Source organism: Montipora capricornis, chromosome 3 (genome assembly GCF_036669925.1).
Source record: "Montipora capricornis isolate CH-2021 chromosome 3, ASM3666992v2, whole genome shotgun sequence".
In the NCBI taxonomy this organism is placed as follows: domain Eukaryota; kingdom Metazoa; phylum Cnidaria; class Anthozoa; order Scleractinia; family Acroporidae; genus Montipora; species Montipora capricornis.
In genome coordinates, this window is record NC_090885.1 from 49,520,712 (window position 1) to 49,543,712 (window position 23,001).

The 23,001-nt window shown below is 39.7% G+C and overlaps 3 protein-coding genes across 3 annotated transcripts in view; 2 read left to right on the forward strand and 1 right to left on the reverse strand.

Annotated features, from left to right (window-relative positions):
* LOC138043325 (CUE domain-containing protein 1-like) overlaps positions 1 to 23,001 on the reverse strand; it is a 153,737-nt gene that overhangs the window by 62,458 nt on the left and 68,278 nt on the right. The gene's annotated exons all lie outside the window — the stretch shown is intronic.
* On the forward strand, positions 321 to 17,545 carry LOC138041436 (protein SpAN-like). Its single transcript, XM_068887195.1, has 14 exons — positions 321 to 454; positions 3,508 to 3,555; positions 4,520 to 4,687; positions 4,808 to 4,928; positions 5,243 to 5,427; positions 9,026 to 9,244; positions 9,345 to 9,512; positions 10,008 to 10,187; positions 11,120 to 11,266; positions 12,671 to 12,912; positions 13,067 to 13,343; positions 14,211 to 14,363; positions 15,274 to 15,557; positions 17,326 to 17,545. Exons 1-14 carry the CDS (start codon positions 361 to 363, stop codon positions 17,437 to 17,439), a joined length of 2,400 nt encoding a protein of 799 aa, XP_068743296.1. The 5' UTR covers positions 321 to 360; the 3' UTR covers positions 17,440 to 17,545.
* The window catches only part of LOC138043322 (ubiquitin carboxyl-terminal hydrolase 32-like), a 43,964-nt gene continuing 43,503 nt past the window's right edge, over positions 22,541 to 23,001 (forward strand). Inside the window, 2 exon segments of the mRNA XM_068889555.1 lie at positions 22,541 to 22,723; positions 22,837 to 22,964. Coding sequence (XP_068745656.1) covers positions 22,666 to 22,723; positions 22,837 to 22,964 — 186 coding nt within the window. The 5' untranslated portion in view covers positions 22,541 to 22,665.

Sequence of the window (23,001 nt, forward strand, 5' to 3'; positions counted from 1 at the left end):
GTGACACTTTCCTTTTTGATATTTGATCAAGGTCACGTTTTTCTCTTCCTCACTTCATTGGTGATTATTCACCACGAAATTTGTTCTTGAAATGGAAGTCTTTAAAGCAAAGTGAAATTGCCTAAGAAACGTTTTTTTTTCTAACCACACTCAACAGTTTTGATAAGAGAATATTCATATCCCATTGTTCACTTTTGTTTGTGTTGCAAACTTCTCAATGAAGAGGCTTAATCAAATATTACAAGAACTTCCGTGGTATTTATTATAATGAATCAATTAACATGTGAAACATCATCTGTTTTAACACGTCTTAGCACTATATATGATCCACGGTTTGAGTGATTTTAAGTCCGAAGATCGATGAGTGCTTTCTCGAGGATGGAGGTATTGTTGGCAACACTGGTGTTTATTCTTGCCTCCTTAACTCATGGAGGTCCCATTTCTAATATAGCTGGTGAGTCAACCTTTTTTAGACCAAAAGCAATTTTTGGAAGATATTTTAAATATCAGATTGTATGCTAACGATCGTGGCAACCTATAGCACAATCAGTTTCCGTCCCAATCGGGATGGGCAACTTGGGCGAAGTTTGGCCTATCATTGAATGAATGCTACTCTCTTAGCATGGTTAATTCAAACACTACAGTATTTATTTTCAAAGAAAAGAAGTAAAAAGTCCCAAGAAAATACGTATAAAAAATAATAGTGGCTAATCTGTGGCATTAGCTCTTTAGTCCTCTCTTAAACTCTTTCACTCTTAATAGTGTCACTTGTAGATTTTATTCTGTCCAACTCCAGACGATAATGGAGGACCCCTCACGGCTTAAAAAGAGTTAAACTTGCGAATTTTGGGAATATGGTCTGTATGGTAACCTCTTATGGCTAAAAATGTTGAAATTGGAGTTCATGTTCATTGACTTATTTATTTTTTCATAAAGCGGTTCAACTTAACATAATATCGTTTTTAACTGTTTTAGAGAAGCGATCTTTGGTTGCTATGCTTCTTCTCCAAGTCTTGCATGAATTCTTAACAATCGGTATTTGCCAAAGGATTCCTTTGTAAGAAGTGTTTGTAGAGTGAAAAGTAAATAAGTCACTTTACCTCCCTTGTTGTCAAGTGTTATGGTGACTTTTAGTTGAATCTCTTTATGTCTCTTGGTTTAATTATTACGCTCAAGAACTGGTTTCTCAGGTGACAAAAACGTAAGTACTTGCAATTTAGACTCTTTTTTTATGAAAACCGTTTTGCGATTTAAGCCTGGAAACGAAATTTATGTGTTATGCTAAGTTCGACTACAAACTGAATTATTCTTCGGTGTATCATGCTGGTGGAACCCTAAGTATTTGAGTTAATTGTCCTTTTAGACCACATTTTTGCTTTTCTTTTAACTTTATTTACACTACTCGAAAAAACAAAACAAAAACAAATGGACGTTCCCAACTGGCTCTCGGCCTGCATGGGTATGTTCTTAGTACATTCTTAGAATTTTGCATGGTATATCTCAGCCTGAAATTTCTAATTCTTAATGAAAAAAGAATTGGTTTATACGAAGGCGCACTAAGTGCCTCTTTTCTCCGAATCTGCATTGGTCTATTTACGCGTGTTCAGCACTTATATTTTAGTTGGTGTTTTGACTTGAAATCATGATCAGTACTATCATTTTTTAGGAGAAACTTTTTTACAAGAACGTACAGGCTGAGATTAACAAAAATTTTAAGAACATACCCAAGCTGAGAGTCAGTTAAGAACGTCTTTAATTTGCTCATGCATTTGCTTTTTCTGTTGAAACAAGGTAAGGTAAAAGAAATGATTCAACACCTTGGGAAGGGGGTACTTCCTATTAATGGGCTAATGTAGATTTGCCAGTGGATGGGGTCGCATTTTCACTACTGGATTGACAATAACGGGGTTGCATTTTCAACAGAGTTCCCGATAGAGTTACCAGAACGGGGTCGCAGATTGTAGGGATTTGGGGATAAGAAAATTCTGGCCAGTGGGATTTACGAAAAATTGAAAGATTCGCGATAAAAAAAGTTGTTACATAAAGAACTGTAGCGCTGTTAATTTAATATTTACTAGTCAAATTACATTCCGTTTTGAAATTACAATTAAAAAGGCTTTATGTAAGGTTTATGCATAAACAGAAAGTGACTAAGTTGGGGTCGCTAAAATTACATATAACCAAAAGTGACTAAGATGCGGTCTACAATTGGCCATAAAATAGACTATTGAAAGGCCAGCGGCACATACCCAGGGAAAATTGACCCAAGTAGCCCCACACTTCCCCCCTCTCCCCCCCCTCCCCCCCGGTTGTAACAGGATAATTAACAATGTGGTGAAAGGCCAGCGGCACATACCCAGGGAAAATTGACCCAAGTAGCTCCACACTTCCCCCCTCTCCCCCCCCCCCTCCCCCCCGGTTGTAACAGGATAATTAACAATGTGGTTTTCATCAGGACTGAGCTCCTAGATACATTATACACTGAAGGACAACTCAGTTTGTACTCGAAAGTAGTATACCACACGACTAAAACGTTTTCCGGCTCACATTGCAATTGCAGAAAAGAAATAAGAACGCTTAGCCTCAGCCAGGAGCCTCAGCCATACTTCTTGATGAAGGAAAGAAAATCGAGTCCGACAGCCATGTTTGTTATTGTAAATAGTTGTTACCCAGTCTCTCAATGAAAGAAAAAGCGACTCCGTGCAAAAGGAACACGCTCGTCGCGTTCCGTTTTGATTGAGGGAAATTGTCCTGTTCCTTTTAACAGGAAATTCTGCCCGGTTTTTCCATGCAAATGGAGAACGCCCACAATATGAACGGCAGTGTTGAATCACGTTTATAAACTCGAGGTGAATTAATCCTGAGACCTTGTAGATGCAACTCAACTATGACGCAAACTATTTTTCATTGGTCGCAACCTCAGGAGAATAATGCATTTTAAAATAATTAGGATAGTATGCGCACTCTCATTGGTCAACAGCTGTGTTTAGATGAGAGTATGGAAACACGGCTGTGACATCACACGAATTTTGATTGGTTACGTTTTGTCAGACGTGCGCTTTGATTGGCTGGTAGGAAATATGAGCGTGTAACAAGAAAATCTGTTTCAATCTAGAAGTAAAAAGCATTTTCCTTCATTTGTCGAATTTTCTTTGAGAAATATTTTGTAAAAGCAATAGAGAACTTTTTTCCGTGTTTCCATAGCCTCATCTAAACACGAGGGGGAGTGGAGAGATTTCTGGACTCCAATTCTGCCAACTACCCCTCGTGTTTAGATGAGGCTTTGGAAACAGGGAAAAAAAACGTCCTCTATTGTTTCATTAGATATACAGCCATTGATTAGTAAAACTTAACCGTTTTCTTGTTTTCCTTCTATGAAGTATCAATGCTCATATGATGATGTTTTATGTTGTTGCCATAGCAGTCGTCGTTTCTTAAAAACTCTTCTACGAAAAGGAATAACCGTGTTTCTTTTCAGTTTTGACTTCATTTCTCTTTTAATCACAGATGACCCTGATGCTTCGGCAACTGAAGTAATTTACAAGATTAACCAAGGTATGCTTCTAACGGATTGGTCAATATCATTATTTTGAAACAGTTTCCGGAATTGTGAATGATTGCATTTGGATTCGCTCCAGCCTCTTTTCTAAGACGAGTCCGAATGATGAAATATGGCTTTCAGTCAAACGAATTATGAACGTAATCACCACCACAAAAATTGAAAAATTGCCGTGGAAAGGGTCCAAAGTAAATACAGGGCTGAGAGTATTCCGCTGATTAGGTAATACCAGTATAACGGTGTCGCACAGATTTAAAAAGGATGAACATGAAGACTTAATTAAGTCAACACAAAATAGAGTAACTTTAAATGATTTCTTCTGAAAAAGGCTGATTTAGCCGGCGAAGTATATTCACTACTACAACTACTACTACTAGTACTACTACTACTACTACTACTACTACTACTACTACTACTACTACTACTACTACTACTACTACTACTACTACTACTACTACTACTACTACTACTACTACTACTACTACTACTATTACTACTACTACTATTACTACTACTACTACTACTACTACTACTACTACTACTACTACTACTACTACTACTACTACTACTACTACTACTACTACTACTACTACTACTACTACTACTACTAATAATAATAATAATAATAATAATAATAATACTTGTACTACTGCTAACATTTCAAAAATACTGTGCTCTTGTTTCATCAGATCACCAGTTTGATGCTTCTTAGACCAGTAAGATTATCGTGCAAGGTTCTTTCCTTTACTTTTGTTATCGAAAAAGATCCTTGCCGTCGCTCGATTTCAAAAATAAAGCTGAATCAACCTAAGCGGCTGCCTAGAAAATGTCAACAATAGGAGGCGAATCCTCAAAAAAAATGTTTATACATGTACACACTGAAAAAACCAGATTGAAATAATTTTGCCCAAATGATCGAAGAAGTAATTGCAGCCGTGCATGTCTTTTCTTTCTTTCAAGAGGAGGACGTCGAACCGCAGTTATTTGAAGGGGATATTCTCCTGGGTGCCGATAACAATGGGGTGATTGAAGATGGCGGAATGCCGCGGGAAAAAAGAAACGCAAGGAGATTAAGGCACTATATCTGGAAAGCGAAAATCATTCCTTATGAGATCTCGACACAGCTAAGTGAGTACTACTGATGTAAATGAACAGTCTGTCTCCATCTTAGGTAAGGGGAAAAACCCAAATACTTTTATACGTGATAACTGGCTTCGCTTTTCATATTTGTTGTTATTGACACTTTAGTCCAAGAGGGATATGATTCAACTATCCTTTCGGCGATTGAGGAGTTTTCGAAGCATACCTGCATACAATGGAAACCACGTACGGATGAGGACCAATGGGTCATCTTCGTGAAGAAAAGCGGGTGAGAACTATTAAATTAAGTTTGTTATATTCTAAGTATTTTTTTTAAAAATGTTATTGTACACTCCACTAGGTCTAAAGTTACTTACTCAAGTTATTCAAAAATTGTTTCTCTTTAAGGAAGTAAGTCCACATATGTATGTAAGCTTGTGTGGTGATGTGTCTGTGTAAGGTACCTAACACTTTTTACTCTCTGGTTATTTCGGGCAGTGTCTGCTTTCTTATATTCCTGCATGTAAACATTTTGTTTCAGTTGCTGTTCAACTGAAGAAAAGCTGTTGTTGTTTATTTCTTAATTTCAATTTCTTCCTGTAGTTGCTATTCATCGGTGGGTGTCAATTATTGGCGGAGTGGTTCACAAGACATTTCTTTAGGAAATGGCTGTAACCATAAAGGAGTCGTTATGCATGAAATGATGCATGCCGCAGGTTTCTGGCATGAGCAGTCACGTTATGATCGAGACAAGTACATCGAGATCTTCTGGGAAAATATACAACCAGGTATATATTAACCAAGTCCAAATTTATCAATAATTTTAATTTCATTACCTTTCTTTCCTGTAACATGCGTTTAAGACCATTGGCCGAGTCAGTCACTTTGTATACCATGGCAAGTTCAACCGGGTGCTCTACCACGACTAGGGTATTGTAGGACACAACAGCCATTTTATTTGCCAGAGATAATAGAGACAATTACAACCGTAATAGAAATAAACGAAAAATAGGCAAAAACCTACTCAGAATAGAAACAAACTAAAACTAGCTGAGTAGTAGTAACAAGTGATTACATTACTATGACTAGGTTGTACATGAGTAAGAAGAAAGACAACCGTGACAACAAATGTGCAATAGTTAACAAAAACGAGCAAGCAACAAAAACGAACAAACAGGCAGTACCAGTTATTGATAGAACCGAAATTTCTCTATATAGGTTTAATAGGGCGAAGAGAAAACTTAAAGACACTAAGCTAGCATTAGACTAGTCTGCGTGGCAGGCGTTCGAAGGGAAAGGGTAGAGAGAACCGGCAGGACAACGAGGAGTTCTTCTTCCGTGTGCGGCGTCCTCGTTTTCCCACCGGTTCTCCCTTCCCTTCCCCTTCAAACACCTGCCACCCACGCTAGCGTTAGGCATAAGAACCTACAGGAGCCCATAAGTAGAAGCCTCCATCTCCCACTTTGTATCTATGAAGCAGTGGTTTTTCCTGACCTATCTATTTTTAGAACCACTTTAGCGCCATTCGTTGTCTTGGTAAACGTCAATAACAATTAAAAAGCGAACGGGGAAGCGTTTTCAAGACTTTGAGTCTCGTTTGCCGCATTCAGCCGTCATCTTGTATCGCCCCTTAATGCGGACCATTTAGCGAACACCTTTATTTAGCGCGGCAAATTCAAAAAAGTTATTTCTAGAAATAGATAGATCAGGAAACACGCTACCTCACCTCGGGAAGCCAGTTGGAGGCTCCTATGGGCTCCTGGTACCTATGAATAGTTTTTTCATAGCTTCCTTACTTGAATGCAGAGATAAACTTTTTAATTCTTCATCCAAAGTATTCCAGATAGAAGGACTAGAAAAGCGCATATTGAATTTGCTAAAATTATTTCTAACATGGTCAATATAGTAAGTTGATTTTGATGCTAGCCTAGTATTATTATTGTGTTTAGATAATATATACATGAAAACAAAATTGTCGAAGGCCTTAGGTAGTAAATTATGGTGATACTGAAAAGTAAAAAGGGCAGTATGAATACTAACCAGATCCATAAATTTAATTAGACCTAATTGTGAAAATAAAGGGCTGGAGTGTGCATCTCGTTTGGAAAATGTAATTATTAATACTGACATTTTTTGCAACATTACAATAGGCTTAAGAGTTGTATTGTAGGTGTTACCTCAGGCAATTAAGCCATAGGACTCATTTTACAGTGGTTTTCAATTGAGTGTCGAAAGTACTTAGCGAATTACTTTGGTTTTGCATTACTTCACTCAGGGATTGGTTCAAAGTTCTCGCGCCATTTTTTTTCAGAAGAGAAACCAAAACCAACCGTGGCTAACGTGTGCACATTTTCCCGCGCTTTGTGTCGGCTACGTGTAATTACTTCGAGTTTTGATTGGTTTACTGGATTGTCTCCCTTCTTTTTGATTGGCCAAAGTAATTATTTTGGCTTTGGTTTTACAACACTCGATTGAAACTCGCTCTATTGATGAAGGGGATTTTGAGTAGAAGACCAAAGGGTTTCAGGAGAGTTGTGTAGGAGTTAATAGTTAATCGAGGGACTGGTAATGAAACCTTAAAACCTTCAAAAGTGAGAACAATGTTGTCGCAATCGATATTGAATTGAACGTGACAGTACACAATCTTTTGTTTTTGCTTTTTATGTGTTCGTGAATTAGTTGAGTATACATGAAATTTAATCGAAAGATTTGATTGGTTATTTTCTCGAAAAAAGGTGTGTTTTGTGCCCCGTCGAGGCCAAAAATACAGACAAAAAGACGTAACAAAAAGACTTGTCGAGTTTCATAACCATCTACATGCATTAATTAACTATGGTAGGAGCGACTAAGTAAGAGAATTGGACAAACCTTCCCTCAATTTTCTCAGTGACGCAAAAAAGACACTCGCACTATTCGTCTGCCGATTCGTCTTTGGCAACCCTAAATTAGATCGACTAACAAATTCAACGTGAGGTGACACGCACCGCAATGTTGATTGTAGCTTTACCATACACACAGCTATATCACCCGAGCAGTAGCTGCCACGAAATGCTGTTTCGGCCTGTGTAGACCTCATTAGCATGCCGTAACAATCGGGGTTAAGAATTCTCTTTTACGGAAAGCCATAACTTTTTTATGTAATCTTTATTCTTTTCGTCTTGAAGTTTTGTGTTGTGGTGTGGTTTTGTTATTATGTGGTGAGGCTGTGTCATTATGAGACGAGGTTTGATGATAACGTGTTGTGTTTCCATCATGAGGATATGTTGATGTCTTCTTTTGACGTGCTTTGCCTACCTTTTATGTGGTGAGGTTCTTTTAAGACGTCGAGTTTCTCCCTTTATGTGATTATAAACACAGCAAGTCAAAAGACCTCAACACATCATGATGGAAACATAATACGTAACCATCAAACCCCGTCATATAATGACAAAACCTCACCAAATAATACCATCTAATAATGTTGCCACAAACAAAACTTCAAGACCAAAAGAATAAAAATTACATAAGAAAGTTGTTGCTTTCCATACCTTGCAACCAAAAGGTTTAGGGAAAACACTCCTTTGAGCTCTATTCCCTCACAAAACATATGGGAACTGTTAGCTGAAAAACCACACGGCTGTTACAAGTACAAAGTCTCCGTTTTCAGCAGGCGCACTTGAAAACAACTTAATTAATCATCAAACCCAACTAGCATGCTCAAAACCCAAAACCTTAAGGAAAGTCGTTATTCTTAGTTTTTACATTTTCTTGAGGTCATGGTCGGCATTTTGGTACATGTATCCCAAAATCCTTGGGGAATTGTGCTCTATTCTTATCCAAATATTCCTTCTTTTTTTGTCCAGAAACATGGAGATTGATCACGCAATGAAAACCAAGAATTAAAAACTTCGTGTTTTTGTCAAATTGATTGTAGGCCATGTATGAATTTCTCATACGACCCGTCTGTTGTGTTGTTCTTTGAACTGAACTTAACCACTTTCAGCAATTGGACTCCTTCAATTTGACTACTGTCTGTTTGTTGTTATGTGGTCTCATCGATCTGTTGTCCATTCAGAAGATTACGCCAAGCCGACCGGTACCACATTGCTGAACACCGGGAACTCCGTCAGGCTCCGTGCTCTACTTTTTTCGACTTGTGTGTGGGATCATTAAATTACCTACAGTTTATAGTCCTTATCCTAGCAGACTTGAAAATCTTACCATTTTCAAGTGTAGTTACATAGACAGAACTTTCCGATCAGTTATTTTGAGACCCTGAGTGTTGGTCACGACCTCCCGCGTGACAGCCCGATGCTCAACCAACTGAGCCCTCGGTGCGCGGAACTGTTTTACATTATTCTGATAAAAATTTGAATAATTTAAGTCTTTGTTGTTGCCTTCTTTTAGGTAAAGAACACAATTTCAACAAATACACTCTTCGAGAAATTGATTATTTAAATGAAGTGTACGACACAAGCAGCCTAATGCATTATGGGAAAACAAGCTTTTCAAGTAATAATAAACCCACCATTCAAGTTATTGGCGACCCAAACAAACAACTTGGTCAGCGGAATGGCTTCAGTAACACAGATATTGCTCAGCTGAATGCATTATACGATTGCTCAGGTAATACCGCATAGATACGGGTTGGTATTTACGCAGAGTTTGATTATTTGAAAACAGTCCTCCAAGCTCATTCCTTTTACAATTTCACTTTTATTCCAAGGTCCCAGCGGTGGATGGAGTTCATGGTCATCGTTTGGTCCTTGTGACGATCAATGTGTGCACTATCGTCAGCGGTTTTGTTCGTCACGTGATCTGAACAATTGCCCCGAAGCAGATCGTTATGGTATTGAAACTGATGTACAAAAATGTTCTGATGAAAAATGCTTCGGTAAATAACATTCCTTTCATGATATTCGTTATTTAGTGTGATATTAGGGAAAGCTCACATGGAGCAAGTAAAAAGCCCCGTAGGATTTCTGATCGCGTTTGTTCCAACAGTTTTCATTATCGTTCGGGGATTCTCTACTTTATCAAATCTCATAATACATCATGTTTAACCACCAAAATTTTGCATAACCATTGTTTTCGATTTCTCTTGAGGCAGGAAGATGTCCCAAGAGAAGTCGAAAACAATGCCTCTGCAGATTTTGTGGGGGAAGGGGGGTAAAAAAAAAGTGTATTATGGGATTTGAGAAAGTAGAGAATTGATTGGATAAAACAGTCACTCGTGTGACGTCGGCCATGTTCTAAAAACATTTTTCTTTCGTGTCTGTTAACTTAACAGGATGCTCCCATGCAAGGTCCTACGAATCAAATGACAAAATAATTCGTTGCAGGGCATCCGACACTGAGCACTTTTCTAGAATTCGTTGATATTTTTCAGCTCCCGTAGATGGGCACTGGGGAAGATGGTCGTCGTGGTCGTCCTGTAGCGTGACATGCGACCAGGGAGAGCACAGCAGAACCAGAATATGTAATGACCCAGTTCCGAAGAATGGCGGGAAAGATTGCCGAGGGAATAGCTCAGACGTTGGAGGCTGTAGAAATAAGCGTTGCGGGCTAGGTACTTCTTTCAACGCCATAATAATTAATAGTTCAACGATATTGATTTCATTTTTCGAGCGGAAAGTTTATTTCAGTATCCCCTGTATTACAACGGCCTTCTTGAATGCATATGTCTGCTGCAGTCTTTTGTCCATGTTTTCAACTGAGAGTATTTGAAATTTGTTGTGTATAGGACTGTCAAGCCACGTTTTCCTAACTTTCTCAGAACTTTAGAGTCCCGCGACGAAAGGTCTGTGCAAATGAACAAAATATCGACAATGAAAGTCAGGCCGAACTCGTATAATAGACCATATTCGTATTCTCAGTATTGGACTGGAACTAGCTTGCAATGGAGGCTAATGCGGGGAAATCTTTTCAAATGCAAATATTTTTAGGTCGCTTAGCGAGTGACAACCCGAAATCGCTTAAAAAGCAGTTGCTTTTCCAATTCGTTTAACTTTAAGCAAGTCGGCAAATTTCAATAGAATTCTCATTAAATTTAAGCCACCAAACCAGGTAGCTTAAGCGAGTTGTCAATTACTTTCGGCCAATGAGGACTCTCTTGCAGTTATTCAAATCGAAAATACGACTAGTGTGCTAGTTTTGTTCTTTTTATTATTGTATTGGCACGTGGCTGGCAACAAAGTAAATGATCAAACCCTGACAGCAAAATATCAAAAGAAACTGAGCTTTAAAATCGCACAAAAATCAACTCTGTGCAAATAAGTATTTAACATGATCAAGACACAGTGCTCTGTGTAAATGCGCTTTAGATATGGTGGTTCCCTGTGGTTCCCGACTTTGTCGATAATTTTTCCGAGCGAAAACCCCTGAGGTATTGGCATGAAATCAGTTCATAATTCAATGCATTAATTAAAGAGTTCATAAACGCAAGCATATATGAACCAATTGGTTTGCCTGAGCTTTTGATTTCTTTTAAATAAAATACAGGTCCAAATGATTGCGAGTTTGAAGCAGGTGGAATGTGTCACTGGAATCCCTGCCAACAGTCCAATTGCTGTCCTTATTGGGAACTTAATACTGGAGCCACAAGAAGTCCAGGCACCGGTCCGCAGGGAGATCACACATCTGGTTCGGGTGAGTCAGGATTCTGTAATGGAATCGTTGTCGGCATTTTGTCTCTCATTAAAATTTTGAATTTTTAAAGCATCATTGCTCAGAGATTATCTGGTATACCACGTTCAAATTTTGAGAGATAACTCATTATGCAAAGTACTTTCAACATTCAGTGCTTTATTCTTGGCTGACTGATTAGAAAACGAAAGCCTTATGCTATTGAGGCAAAACAAAGATTCCCCTATAGCAGAGCATGTAGATATGAAGAGTCTGTACGTATGTGAATGGCATATATTTGAAATGCGAATAGGAGAATGTTCACATTTTTGAACATCGCAATTACGAATGTTACCTATGTAGTGACGCAAAGAAAGCCTAAAAAAATCATGACGACTTTAACGGCAGATATTTACTTCTTCTGGTTTTTTTTTTTTCGTTGCTGCTCAAGTATATTCATAACTGAAATGGGCAGCAAGTGTTGTATCCCAACATTGCGAAAACCGGTGGAATAGGACTACATGTAAGCGAATGGAATCTGCCACTCCTCAACTCCCCTTCAACTCTGCTTACCTGAGTAATTTATGTTCGCTATAACAAAGTGTACTTCACAAACAAAATTGATGTTTAGTAACCTCTAGTGACGAGTCACCAATGTGGCCTGGGTTCGACTCCGTACTCCCAGACTCGGTATGACATGCGGGTTGAGTTTGTTTGGTTCTCTACTCTGGGGCCCGTTTCTCAAAAGTCCCGAAACTTTACGGGCCATTTCCGGGTGTCACAATTCCCTCTGTACCTCAAGAACGAAGACGATTTCAGTCATCAAACTTCACAGTCAGTTTGCGTTTAGTTACCTTGAAAACTTGCTAAAAGATCGGCTTCCCTGAACAAGAAGTTGGCAGGTTCATAAATGTCTTTTCGGGCCCGAAAAGTTTTCGGGACTTTCGAGAAACGGGCCCCTTCTCCGAGCTCTACTCTGCTCCGAGACGTTTTTCTCTCGGTATTCCGGTTTTCCCCTTTCCTCAAAAACCAACCTACGATTTTATATGAATTGAGTTGATTTGATCAGAAATAACATACAAACAGCGGTGACAAACATCAGATGTAAACACATCCTTTTTGAAATTATCTTTTACGTTTCGTATGCTTCTGCATATATTTTCAGAAAAGACGGTTAATACCAAATTGGAGTTTGAATATACAGGATTACTAACTTACTAACTATTAAGTAACAATAGAGGAGAGAAAAAACTAATAAAGGCACAGCTTTTCGCTGCTGACATATTCATTTAAGGTCGGCTTTATTAGTTTTTGTCACCTCTATTAATTTCTGTTAATGCTCCACAGTAAGGGAGAATTCAAAAGCAATGCAGGAAGAGTTGTCTTTGTTAAATTTATTTCCTATTTCTGCTTTAATTTTCCCCTCAGGTAATTATTTATATTTCGAGGCTTCAAGCCCTGCACAGCCTGGACAAACATCTTGTTTCTCCAGCAAACTCTTCCCCGCTGGATCCTGTCAACTCCTCACCTTCTGGTATCACATGCTAGGCAGAGGAATAGGGGAACTAAGAGTGATGGTCAGTGGCAGTGTTGTTTGGAGGAAGAGTGGCGAACAGGGAGATAAATGGATCCAAGCTAGTGTTGAAATTCAAAGCGATCAAGAATTCCAGGTATCGCAAAGGTTTCACTTGATGTTTGTTGACTATTGTGGAATTATCTGGTCGCCTGCGCTTTCACGGTTGGACAGTGACGATGATGATAATGATAAGATTGTTCTTTACTACTTTCTCTCTTTTTTCAAAGCTTCTGTTGTTTAATTTTAAGATCACTTTTGAGGGTGTGCGTGGTCCTGACTACAGAGGTGACATTGCCGTGGACGACATATCTTTTAAGGATTGCAAGGTACCTTCAGTAACAGTACCGCCGACAACAACGCAGCCGACAACGACTGAGCCGACGACGACACAGCCGACGACGACTCAACCGACGACTACTCAACCGACGACGACGCAGCCGACGACAACGCAGCCGACGACGACTCAACCGACGACGACACAGCTGCCTCCTTCAACCTCACCGCCAACGGTATCACCCGGAACAGGTAACGTTATCATGGATTAAGCAAGATATGGCGGAAAGTTTACTTCTGTTACAGCGAAACATATTAATTACGTTTTTGGATTTCTTTAGCCTTTGTTTTTTCCTTAATTAGGTGTTTTTCTTTTTTTGGGTGCTTAACAATACTTCATTTGTCGTTAGTATTTGTCATTGTCCCGCTTCACTGTTTGCAGCTCAACGTTATTCTTGTTACTCATTTGTATTGTTGCGACATAATTTGGCAAGTTTTTTAGAATAAATAGGACCTACAATATTGTAGGGCAGGTTTTTTTATGCCAATATCTCGAACTTTTTATAAGAAGCACATTTTATTTCGTTGAGTCAGGACACCGTTAAGGTAAATCTTTCTTCGTGTTATCCGTTTCTTTTCATCATTTGTTAGCTATCGTTTTCGCGAGTTTCGTTTACTAATTCTTCTATTTTTTCTCGCTTATATCTGTTATATGACTTGTAGTACCGTAGAGTGTGGATGTTTTAATAAAGACCAGTGAACACGAATACGCGTAACTTCGGTTATCATTTATCATTTTTGTTCGTATTCCATTCATTCCTGTTGTGATTATTTTCATCCATGTCTCTCTGTACAGCTGGTCTTTCGATCCATTTGTCGCGACAACCTTAATTTTATCTTTTCATTTCTTTCTTAAATAGAATTATTCAGAGGTGCCTGTTACTTTTTCTAACCTTGACCTTGAGCTTAACCATATCAGGCTTTTGTCAATTTCTGTGGGTCTTTGTGTCCCCTGTGAAGACAATAACGACATAATTATTTTTCCTGTCGATTTTAATATCGTTGATTCAAAGCTCATTTCTAAAATTGTTCATTTTTACATCACAAAATTCATTTCAGGCTTGGATTCCTGTGATTTTGATAATGGAAATTTGTGTGATTGGGCAAACAATGCGGGAACAAATCCTACGAATTACACTTGGGTAGTTCACAGTGGCACCACTCCAACAGGCGGCACAGGACCATCTGGTGACCATTCGGCTAACGGCCAAGGTAAAAGACAGGGGGTTGGAACCTATTGTATTTTGAAGTCATGGAAATCAATTATTTAGAGCGGTTTTCAATTTAGTGTAGTAAAACGAATAGCAGGGCAATTACTTCGAGCAGTCACAGCAGGTACAAATAGCGCAATGAACCGATCCAAATTCGTAGCAAACTTGCTCAAAGCGCGGGAAAAATCGCGCGTGGAAGTCGCGATTGGTTTTGGTTTTCCTTCTCATTGGTTGATAAATTGGCGCGAGGTTTTTAAACCAATCGCTAAGCGTAGCAATTGTAGTCACGTAATTACTTTCCACGTTCATTTGAAAACTGCTCTATCAGCTGGGGCACAACCAATTGGGGGCAGTTCTGAAGAAGAAAGAGCAAAAAGGCAGGGTAAGCTCATTTGCCTTCATCCACTGTGTCCCGCGTTCGATTCCTGGAGTCGCTGTCATAATTTATGGGTTGTGATTTATATGAATTAATTAAGAGAGCGAATCCCCCATATTTAGCACCATTCTGATGAAAAGTATTTGAAATGTATCGTTACTTCTGTGTCATACCCCGTGGTTATTTCAGGGACGACACCTTATTGGTTTGTTGATGTGAAAGTGGCCTAAAGACATCCTGTGTTACTCATCACTTCTAATAAATTATCCCTTCTGTAACCTAACTATTAGCATCAAAGGTGTTGGAATGAAAATTGGAGTTGGGGAAGCTTGATAGAAATTGCTTCCTTTGATGTCCGTGTCAGAGAGAGCACGTTATATTGAAATACGCCACAGTTTCCAAAGCAAGTTATATCGGATCCGCTAACTTGGATTTCCCACTAACTGAACAGAACTGAGGGTCGACGACTCGCTTCTTAAAGCATTTAGTTAACGGTTTATTAACGACTACAATCTTTGCCCATTGGATTCAACAGGAGGTTACATCTACTTGGACGCCTCGAATGCAGCTGACGGTGAAACCGCACAGCTTATTAGTAAGCAGTTTTCTGGTGCATCGGCCAGCTGTCTTCACTTCTGGTACCACATGTACGGTAGTCGACTTGGCATGGGAACTCTAAGGGTGTATCTTCAAAGGAAAGTGAAGAAAGGCTTAATATTAAGACAGTGGGAGCTATGGGAGAAAACGAGAAACAGGGGGAAAAAGTGGCAGAATAAGAAGATTACAATCAAAAAACACAAAAAGAACCTGGCGTTTCAGGTGAGAGAAACATCGAAACAAATGCAGTAACTCTTCAAGACATTTTGGGAATTCTTGCTTTTTTCTAAGCTACATTACAGTCGCCTTGCATGAAGTTCGCGTTTATTGATAAGTTCATTATCATATAGGTTTCAAATAACAAGAGAGCGAGGAGGTGACACACGCCAACACCAACCATACCGGGTTGGTGTTAGCGTGTGTCACCTTGCTTTTTTTGTTGTAAATAAGTTTTCTTCGGATCTTGGGAAATGGTCGTTTTACTGTACGTGTCATGAAGAGGTCGTCTAAGATGGAAACTAAGAATTATTAATTCACTACCACCAACCAGTTGCTACATTTTGGTGAAAATTTATCCTTCGCGATCGTACTGGAAGAGATGCTACATTGACATGAAGAGATTTACTTTCCGATTTTGACTCGGAGATACTCGGAAAAAACCCGAGTACTCCTTTGAATGAGCCAGGCTAATCTACGACCTTCCGATTACTAATCGGATTACAAATCGGAAGGTTGTAGGTTCGACTCTCTGCAAAGGAGAACTCGGAATTTTTCCGAATGTTCTTAAGTCAACGTGGATAAGTTTCTCTTCATTGCATTAGCCTTGTTTCAATCCCCAGATGGAAAAATCGCTGGCTTTCTCGCATGTAACGCTGTTATCCTGGCCTCCCATTTTGCCTTTCGTATAGCCTTTTTGCGACCGGTATAGCAAGTCAAGTTTCTTATGCTACTTGACTCGATTATCACTCACACATACAAAGATTAATTCGTCGAACGTTGCGGAATTTTGACGGGCTATACATTAAAATCATACATATGAACTGCGAACTATCTTTAGACAATCGTAGTTTTGAACGGAATGCCTGAAAAATTCAGGCTTGAACCGGATTTGAGCCCGTGACCTCTGGGCTTTTTCCCTAGAGACGAGGTTGTTCGATACCAGCTTTGTGCTTGAAAAAACTCATTAATAATTCTTGTGCGAAACAGTCGTCTATCAGGTCACCCATAAAACATCACGTGCATTGACCGAATGCAAAAATGACTGCCAATAAATTATTTCTTTTATCTTCTTGTAAATTAGTCTGACCAGCCTCGTTTTACATCCAAAATTCCTTCAATTTTACGCGTACTAAAGAGGCTTGTAAGGCCAATTAACACAAAGACAAAATAATAGTTTATTGCCAACCATTTTCGCATTCGGTCGACGAGCTTTAAAAACTGATAAAACACTCCTCATTACAATTCTTTATATAAAGCATACCAATAAGGCATAGTTTGTTTTTCATGTATGTTAGCTAATGTCCTCCCCTCACAATTTGAAGCTTTGTTCAGACTCCAGAGGATTGTGTTTTGTCCACTGCCAGCCCAAAAACCAAGGGAGAGGTCGTGGAAACGAAATTGTGTTTTTGCCTCATGGTTTAAAACCCGATGATAAAACATTACTGCTTATTTATTATAAATGCATCTGCCAGATTTTGGAGAGTTTTATTTCCGGCATTTTAGGAGGACTATTTAGTTTTCATTTGAATGTAGTTTAATGTGGCTTAGCTGCGAAGAGCCCAGTAGCTCAGCAGTGCGTAGAGATTCCAAGCTAGCAATTGCGATAGGAAGGTCATGGTTCGCCTCTTGTTTAGACTATCGCACCTTTAGCAACGAAACAAATTGCGAGAAATTTGTGACATCGGGAAATATTTCGTCGTACTTGAATGGAAACGAAAACGATAACAAGTAGGTTGCTTAAAAGTGAGGTAACTTTCCTTTTTCTTTGCAGCTTATATTTGAGGGAACTCGGGGAAGCAGTGAAAAAGGAGATATTGCTCTTGATGACATAAAGGTGGTTGCTGGTGCATGCAGCTCGAGACGAAGAAAAAGGAAGCGCACATGAGGTCGTTTAACCACTCATGAAAGTCATTGTATCGTAACTTTAAGTAAAAGTGAGATCGCAACTGGTCATTTTAGGTACCGGGAAATCAATAAAATTTAAAATAGAATCTTCTGAGCGCGTGTCTTTAATTTCTTTTGACATGCACCCTTCAATCACGGTGTTACAAGATAAAGAAGCCTCTCTTTGTGCGACTCAGCATTTCGGAAGATGGTTGGCAGAGCAATCTTTAGCCTGCAAGCAGGCTCTCAAAAGGACTGGGGTTTGCAGGCTAAGCAAACCTCAACAAACTGAGCCCTTTCAATAAGTCTAATAAAGTAAAGGTAAAGTAACTTTATTTATTAACGTCGGTAGTTCCTTCAGCTACGAGGCTGGTATCAATGGAAGCCGACGGTGCGCCCTTTACCCCCCTCCCTCTGTCAGTGCTCCGTTTTACGGGTATTTAAAGCTATAGCTACACGGATCAGAGGAAAGTCGAAACAGACGTTGAAGTCACCGAGGATCGAACCGGGGACCTCTCGCTCCGAAAGCCGCGCACTAGCCAACTGAGCCATGACTGCTCCTATAAGGCCTAGGGTTAGCCAAATTGAGGGTTTTTTGGATACTTGCTTCGAGTTTTGGGGGTCTTAGGGTGTTCGTTTTCGAGACACCCGCAGGATTGCTTCTGAGAAACATGTCACGTACACGAAAATATCGAATCGCCTTGTGTTTTCGAATTCTGGATAAGTGTGTAAGCGAATGTTTTCAAGTTTAGCGGAGAGAAAAGTTTTTTTGAGAGAGCTAAACTAAACTCCAGGGCCCGGTTGTTCGAAAGCCGATTAACTTAATCCAGGATTAGCGTGAACATTTGTTTCATGTTTTCAACTTTTTGGTGAAAGGTTCTTTTGCTTATTTTTGTTTTCCAAGATTGACTTCTTCTGATGTATATTTTTGTCGAATATCAGCGTTGGACAGCATTTGCGAGTAGAGAAATAAACTCCTTGGTTAGTTTTTAATCTGGGATTAGCGTTAATCGGCTTTTCAACAACCGGGCCCAGATGTTTCCACTTGTTTCCGGCCGCCGTTGGTGCCCCTCTGAGGGACACCAACATGGAGTCTCCGTACCGTAAACATTATAATTTTGAGTGGTATTCTTTGCCAAATGACTGGCGTTTGGAATATCCTACAGCCCTAAAACTTTGACACGCTGTTTATATATTTCCCTTCTACAATATCTCAATTTCTTGACTTAAGTTAGCGAATGGTATGCGAGCTTTCCTTTTTTTTTTTATTTGCGTAATATTTGCGTGACGTGAAAATCAAGAAATGCTTTGTTGGTGGGTTGAAATGAAAATTAAATCTGTGTCGGCCGTTGGCAAAACCAGGATCGGATCGGATCGGATCGGATCGGATCGACAAATCTCGGACCGGAGTCTGGTGACCGTCTACTTTTGGCGAGGATTTTGTTATTGATCCGGTCCGTGTTTTGTCAATCCGATCCGATCCGATCCGATCGGTTTTGACAACGGCCATCTGTGTCAGTTGATTCCGATGTGGAATTGTAACCGTGGGAACATTTTTTTGGCTTTCCCTCACACTAAGCGCTTGTGGTCACTATGTTTTGTTACAAGCTCCACCACAGAACAATTCACTCGGGCCGGTCGCTGAACGGTACATTCTGGTAAAATGCCAGCAAAGCCAAAAGCATCGATACTTTGAATAAATTTGTGTTAACCGGTTCTGATTATTAATTAAGTTGCTACTCGCTTGCTTAGCCAACTCCGTCTGCTGGAATCACATTATTTAGCAGACTTTTTGAAAAAAGAATGATAATGAAACGTGTGTGTTGAATCCATCCGGTCATGCTGGCTCGAACTACGACAACAAGACCGGTTTTGAATGGCTATTAAAATTGAATGATTAATTGCCGAATGTGACGATACATGTCGTTCCGCCCAATGCTAACCGACCCTAACCCTAATTTTTAATTACTTAAATCAGTGCTTAGACCTAATCATTGAAATGATTGCTTGGACTTAATTATTAAAATGAGTGCTTAGACGCAATAATACGTGGGGCGGATCGACTCTGGGGCAGAACGACCGGTTACCATTCGCGCCATATGAGATGAGCTGTGCTCTGTCCGACTGGGACAGATATCATAAATTTAACAACTATGTGAAGAAGGAGTGCAACAATCTGGCAGATCAGGGGTATCCAACGAGTAATTTCAATTCACTAAATATATATCTGTTCGGAAGGAAGGTCCGCAAGAATTTTCGAATATTCGGCGACTTTCGATTTTCGATCTTCGATTACTAAACCATTTTCTGTATTATATTTCCTAGATATTTCGCATTTTCTGACAGATTTTCCACGATATTTCGTTAAGTTTCGAGGCCGCACTGAAGAGGGCTAGAATTTTCGCAAAAAAGGCCTGAACATTGAAGAGGGCTGGAATTTTTCCCAAAAAGGCCTGAAACCCAAAACTGTCGATGGTGACTGATATCCTTTTCTGCATACTACATTTTACTAAGCTGCAAAAATTAGTTTTTCAGGGCGCGAATGGCTGTTTTTGCCTCTTAATTAGCTTCTGTAGCTTCATAGTTCACAGAAGAAAAGCTACCGGTAAGTGAGGGAAGCGAGCTTTCCTGCGCGAAAGAGAGAACAACTTAACTCCTTTCAGTGTCCAAAATTGGAGAATACCGTGGCTAGTAACTGACGTTTCAAGAAGATTTACTTGTTGGTTATTTTTATAGTTTTTTTTATCCCACGCTGAAAATTCAACCGAAAGTCATTGTGTCTAATAACTTGAGATAGACTTCTATGTTTGGTATTTGCGAAGAGAATTGAGACCCGTATGGTCGCTAAAAACAGTAAAAATGGCGTTAATCAATCAGTGTTCAATTATCAGTTATGAAAAGTCCTTCGTTCCACGGGCCATATGAAGTAGTCGTCTACAATGTTTTTTTTTTCCATCCACCCAGCCGATGGTATCAGGTATGCGAAGCTCTGAGCGCACGAAAAGCAATGTGGTATGTGTGGTCAGCAGCTGATGTCTCTGTTCAGACGCGCGCAAATATCAGACAGCTGGGACATTTTTAAAATGGTGAAAAGAAGTCTTGTTTAATTAGTCTCGCTAACAGTACAATGCTCTTATTGTTGACAATGTTCAGCTGTTGAACATAACGCTAACTGACCTACAGGAACTTTCACTACTCTTTGAGATTCACTTTTCATTTCTCGGTTCCGTTGAAATGTAACTTATTTAAAAGCACTACCCGTATGCATCAGTAACTTAGTGTTCACACGACTACAACGAAAAGACCCTTTCTAAAAATTCAGAATATGATCATCTACTGCGCTTTTTTCCCTGAAATACATTGTAGTTTATCTCTTCAACCTAATCTGACAATCCGAGAGCCAAATTCTACCGAATACTGCAAAATATTCACTAAGCAGGTGAGAGCTCCCCCCGGGGGGGGGGGGGGGTACTTGTCCCATGATGGCTATAAGAGTGCCGCTGAAATCCTGAAAATATACCTATTGAGGGCAGAGTGCCCAAAATCCATACCCTATCCAGCGGCACGCACCCTTGTAAGTAAGGAAGTAAAGACCGGTAACAGCTCAAAGCCTTTTTGGAACTGTGTCCAATCAAAGAGAAAAGTTAAGTGTGACCTAGTGTCCTTAAAGGCGAACGATTCGTATCTTAACGACGACCTGAGTATTGCCAACTGTATGAATTCTTATTTCTCATCGGTCTTTATTGTTGAGGATAATGAAAACTTTCCCGACTTCGAATAATATTACCGACAAGAAATTATGTAATATCTTTTGTTTTGCCACGGAATTCGAAGTTGAGAAATTGCTAAGAAATTTGAATATCTATAATTAAATCCCCTGGGCCCGACTGCATTTAACCTCGCATCCTTAGAGAATGTGCTCAAGTGTTGTCATCTCCACTGGCTTTATTTCTGAAAACATCTTTCAGTCTCAAGGTCAACTACCATGTATATGGTAGTCGGCCCACATCACTCCAGTTCACAAGAAAGGCTGAGCAAAAATTTCATGGAGAACTATCCCCAAATATCACTGACTTGTATTGTATGTAAGATTGCAGAAGCTGTGGTGAGGACCCGTGTGGTCGACTTTTGGTCAGATTTCATTCTTTTTAACCTAGACCAATTTACGTATCTAAGGGGTAAATCTACGTTGGCACAATTACTTACATGTTATAACGACTGGGCAAAGGCTAGGAATCGCTCGCAGCAAACGGATATCATCTTCTTAGATCTCTCTAAGGCTTTCGACAGTGTGTCACATGAGCGTTTGTTGCTGAAACTACAACGGCATGGGATAGATGGCTCTCTACTACTGTGGATTAGAAATTTCTCGACGAATAGAAGGCAGCGTGTCGTTTTAAGGGGCAATTGTTCAGACTGGTCACTCGTAATGTCAGGCGTTGCCCAAGAAACAATACTCGGCCCAATCTTATTTATTATCTACAAGAGCCCATCAAGGGGAGCCTCTATCTCCCATACTTGGCCTTGGAGTCAACCCTTTCCCGAGTAGATCTGTTATTAGAACGTCTCCCAGGGAAAGTTTCACACGCCCTCAGTTCGAAGAGCCAATGACAGGCATTGTTTTACCCACACGATCAGGCTGAGAAATCGGTAATAATTTAATGATTTTTAAAATGATTTTTCCGCTTTTCGCGGTTTACTCGACAGAAATATGATACTTTTCGCGGGAAAAAGCCGTTCTTAAAATACATCTACTCGGGAAAGGGTTGACTCAAGGAATTAGTGGAGATAGAGGCTCCCCTTGATGGGCTCCTGTTATCCATATAAAGCCATATAATATAAATGATATTTCGGCAAACATAACATCAACAGTCAAAATCTACGCTGACATAGACACCTTTAGTTTCCTTTTTTTCAGTGATTGGCATTTTCCACTTGCTTGGGGATATCATGCAAGAAAGCTAGTTGCTAGGCAACGGGCGATAACTCTGCGCTGGTTCTTGGCTCGCAATTTGTATTTTATTTCCGCCATTTTGGATTCTGGGAGGACCTTGGTAACGAGATATAGAGCAGGTCGCCATAACGAGGCTTCGGTGGACGTCACGAGCAGGAAGGTGTGTGTTTTGCTCTAACCAAGATGCTACAAGATGCAATCTTTACAGTTAACAATCTTTTAATGGACAGCGACAAGCTCTACAATATGTAGAAACAATCAGGGTAAATCACCATGGGTCTCAGAGAATCAAAACTGTCCTTCCTCTCTTACGAGGAAGCGACAAAGAGAGGTAAAATTTTCAGGTCACGAATGATAGATCTCAAACTGTGTCTAGAAGATCAAGTAAAAGTTCGTTATTTATTCCAGCTGATATTCATTTTGTTTGTTTGGTTCTTGTTCTAGTGACGGACGATGAAATGCAACGCTTAAGATTGGCGTTTAAACGCTGTTCTGGAGTTAGCGGATTTATGCCGCAGCCAGTTTTTGCTCGAGATGTTCTTGGAGATGGTGTCCCTAGTAAAGTCACTGAGGTTGTGTTCGACATCACCTTGATTTCTTAGGTTGATC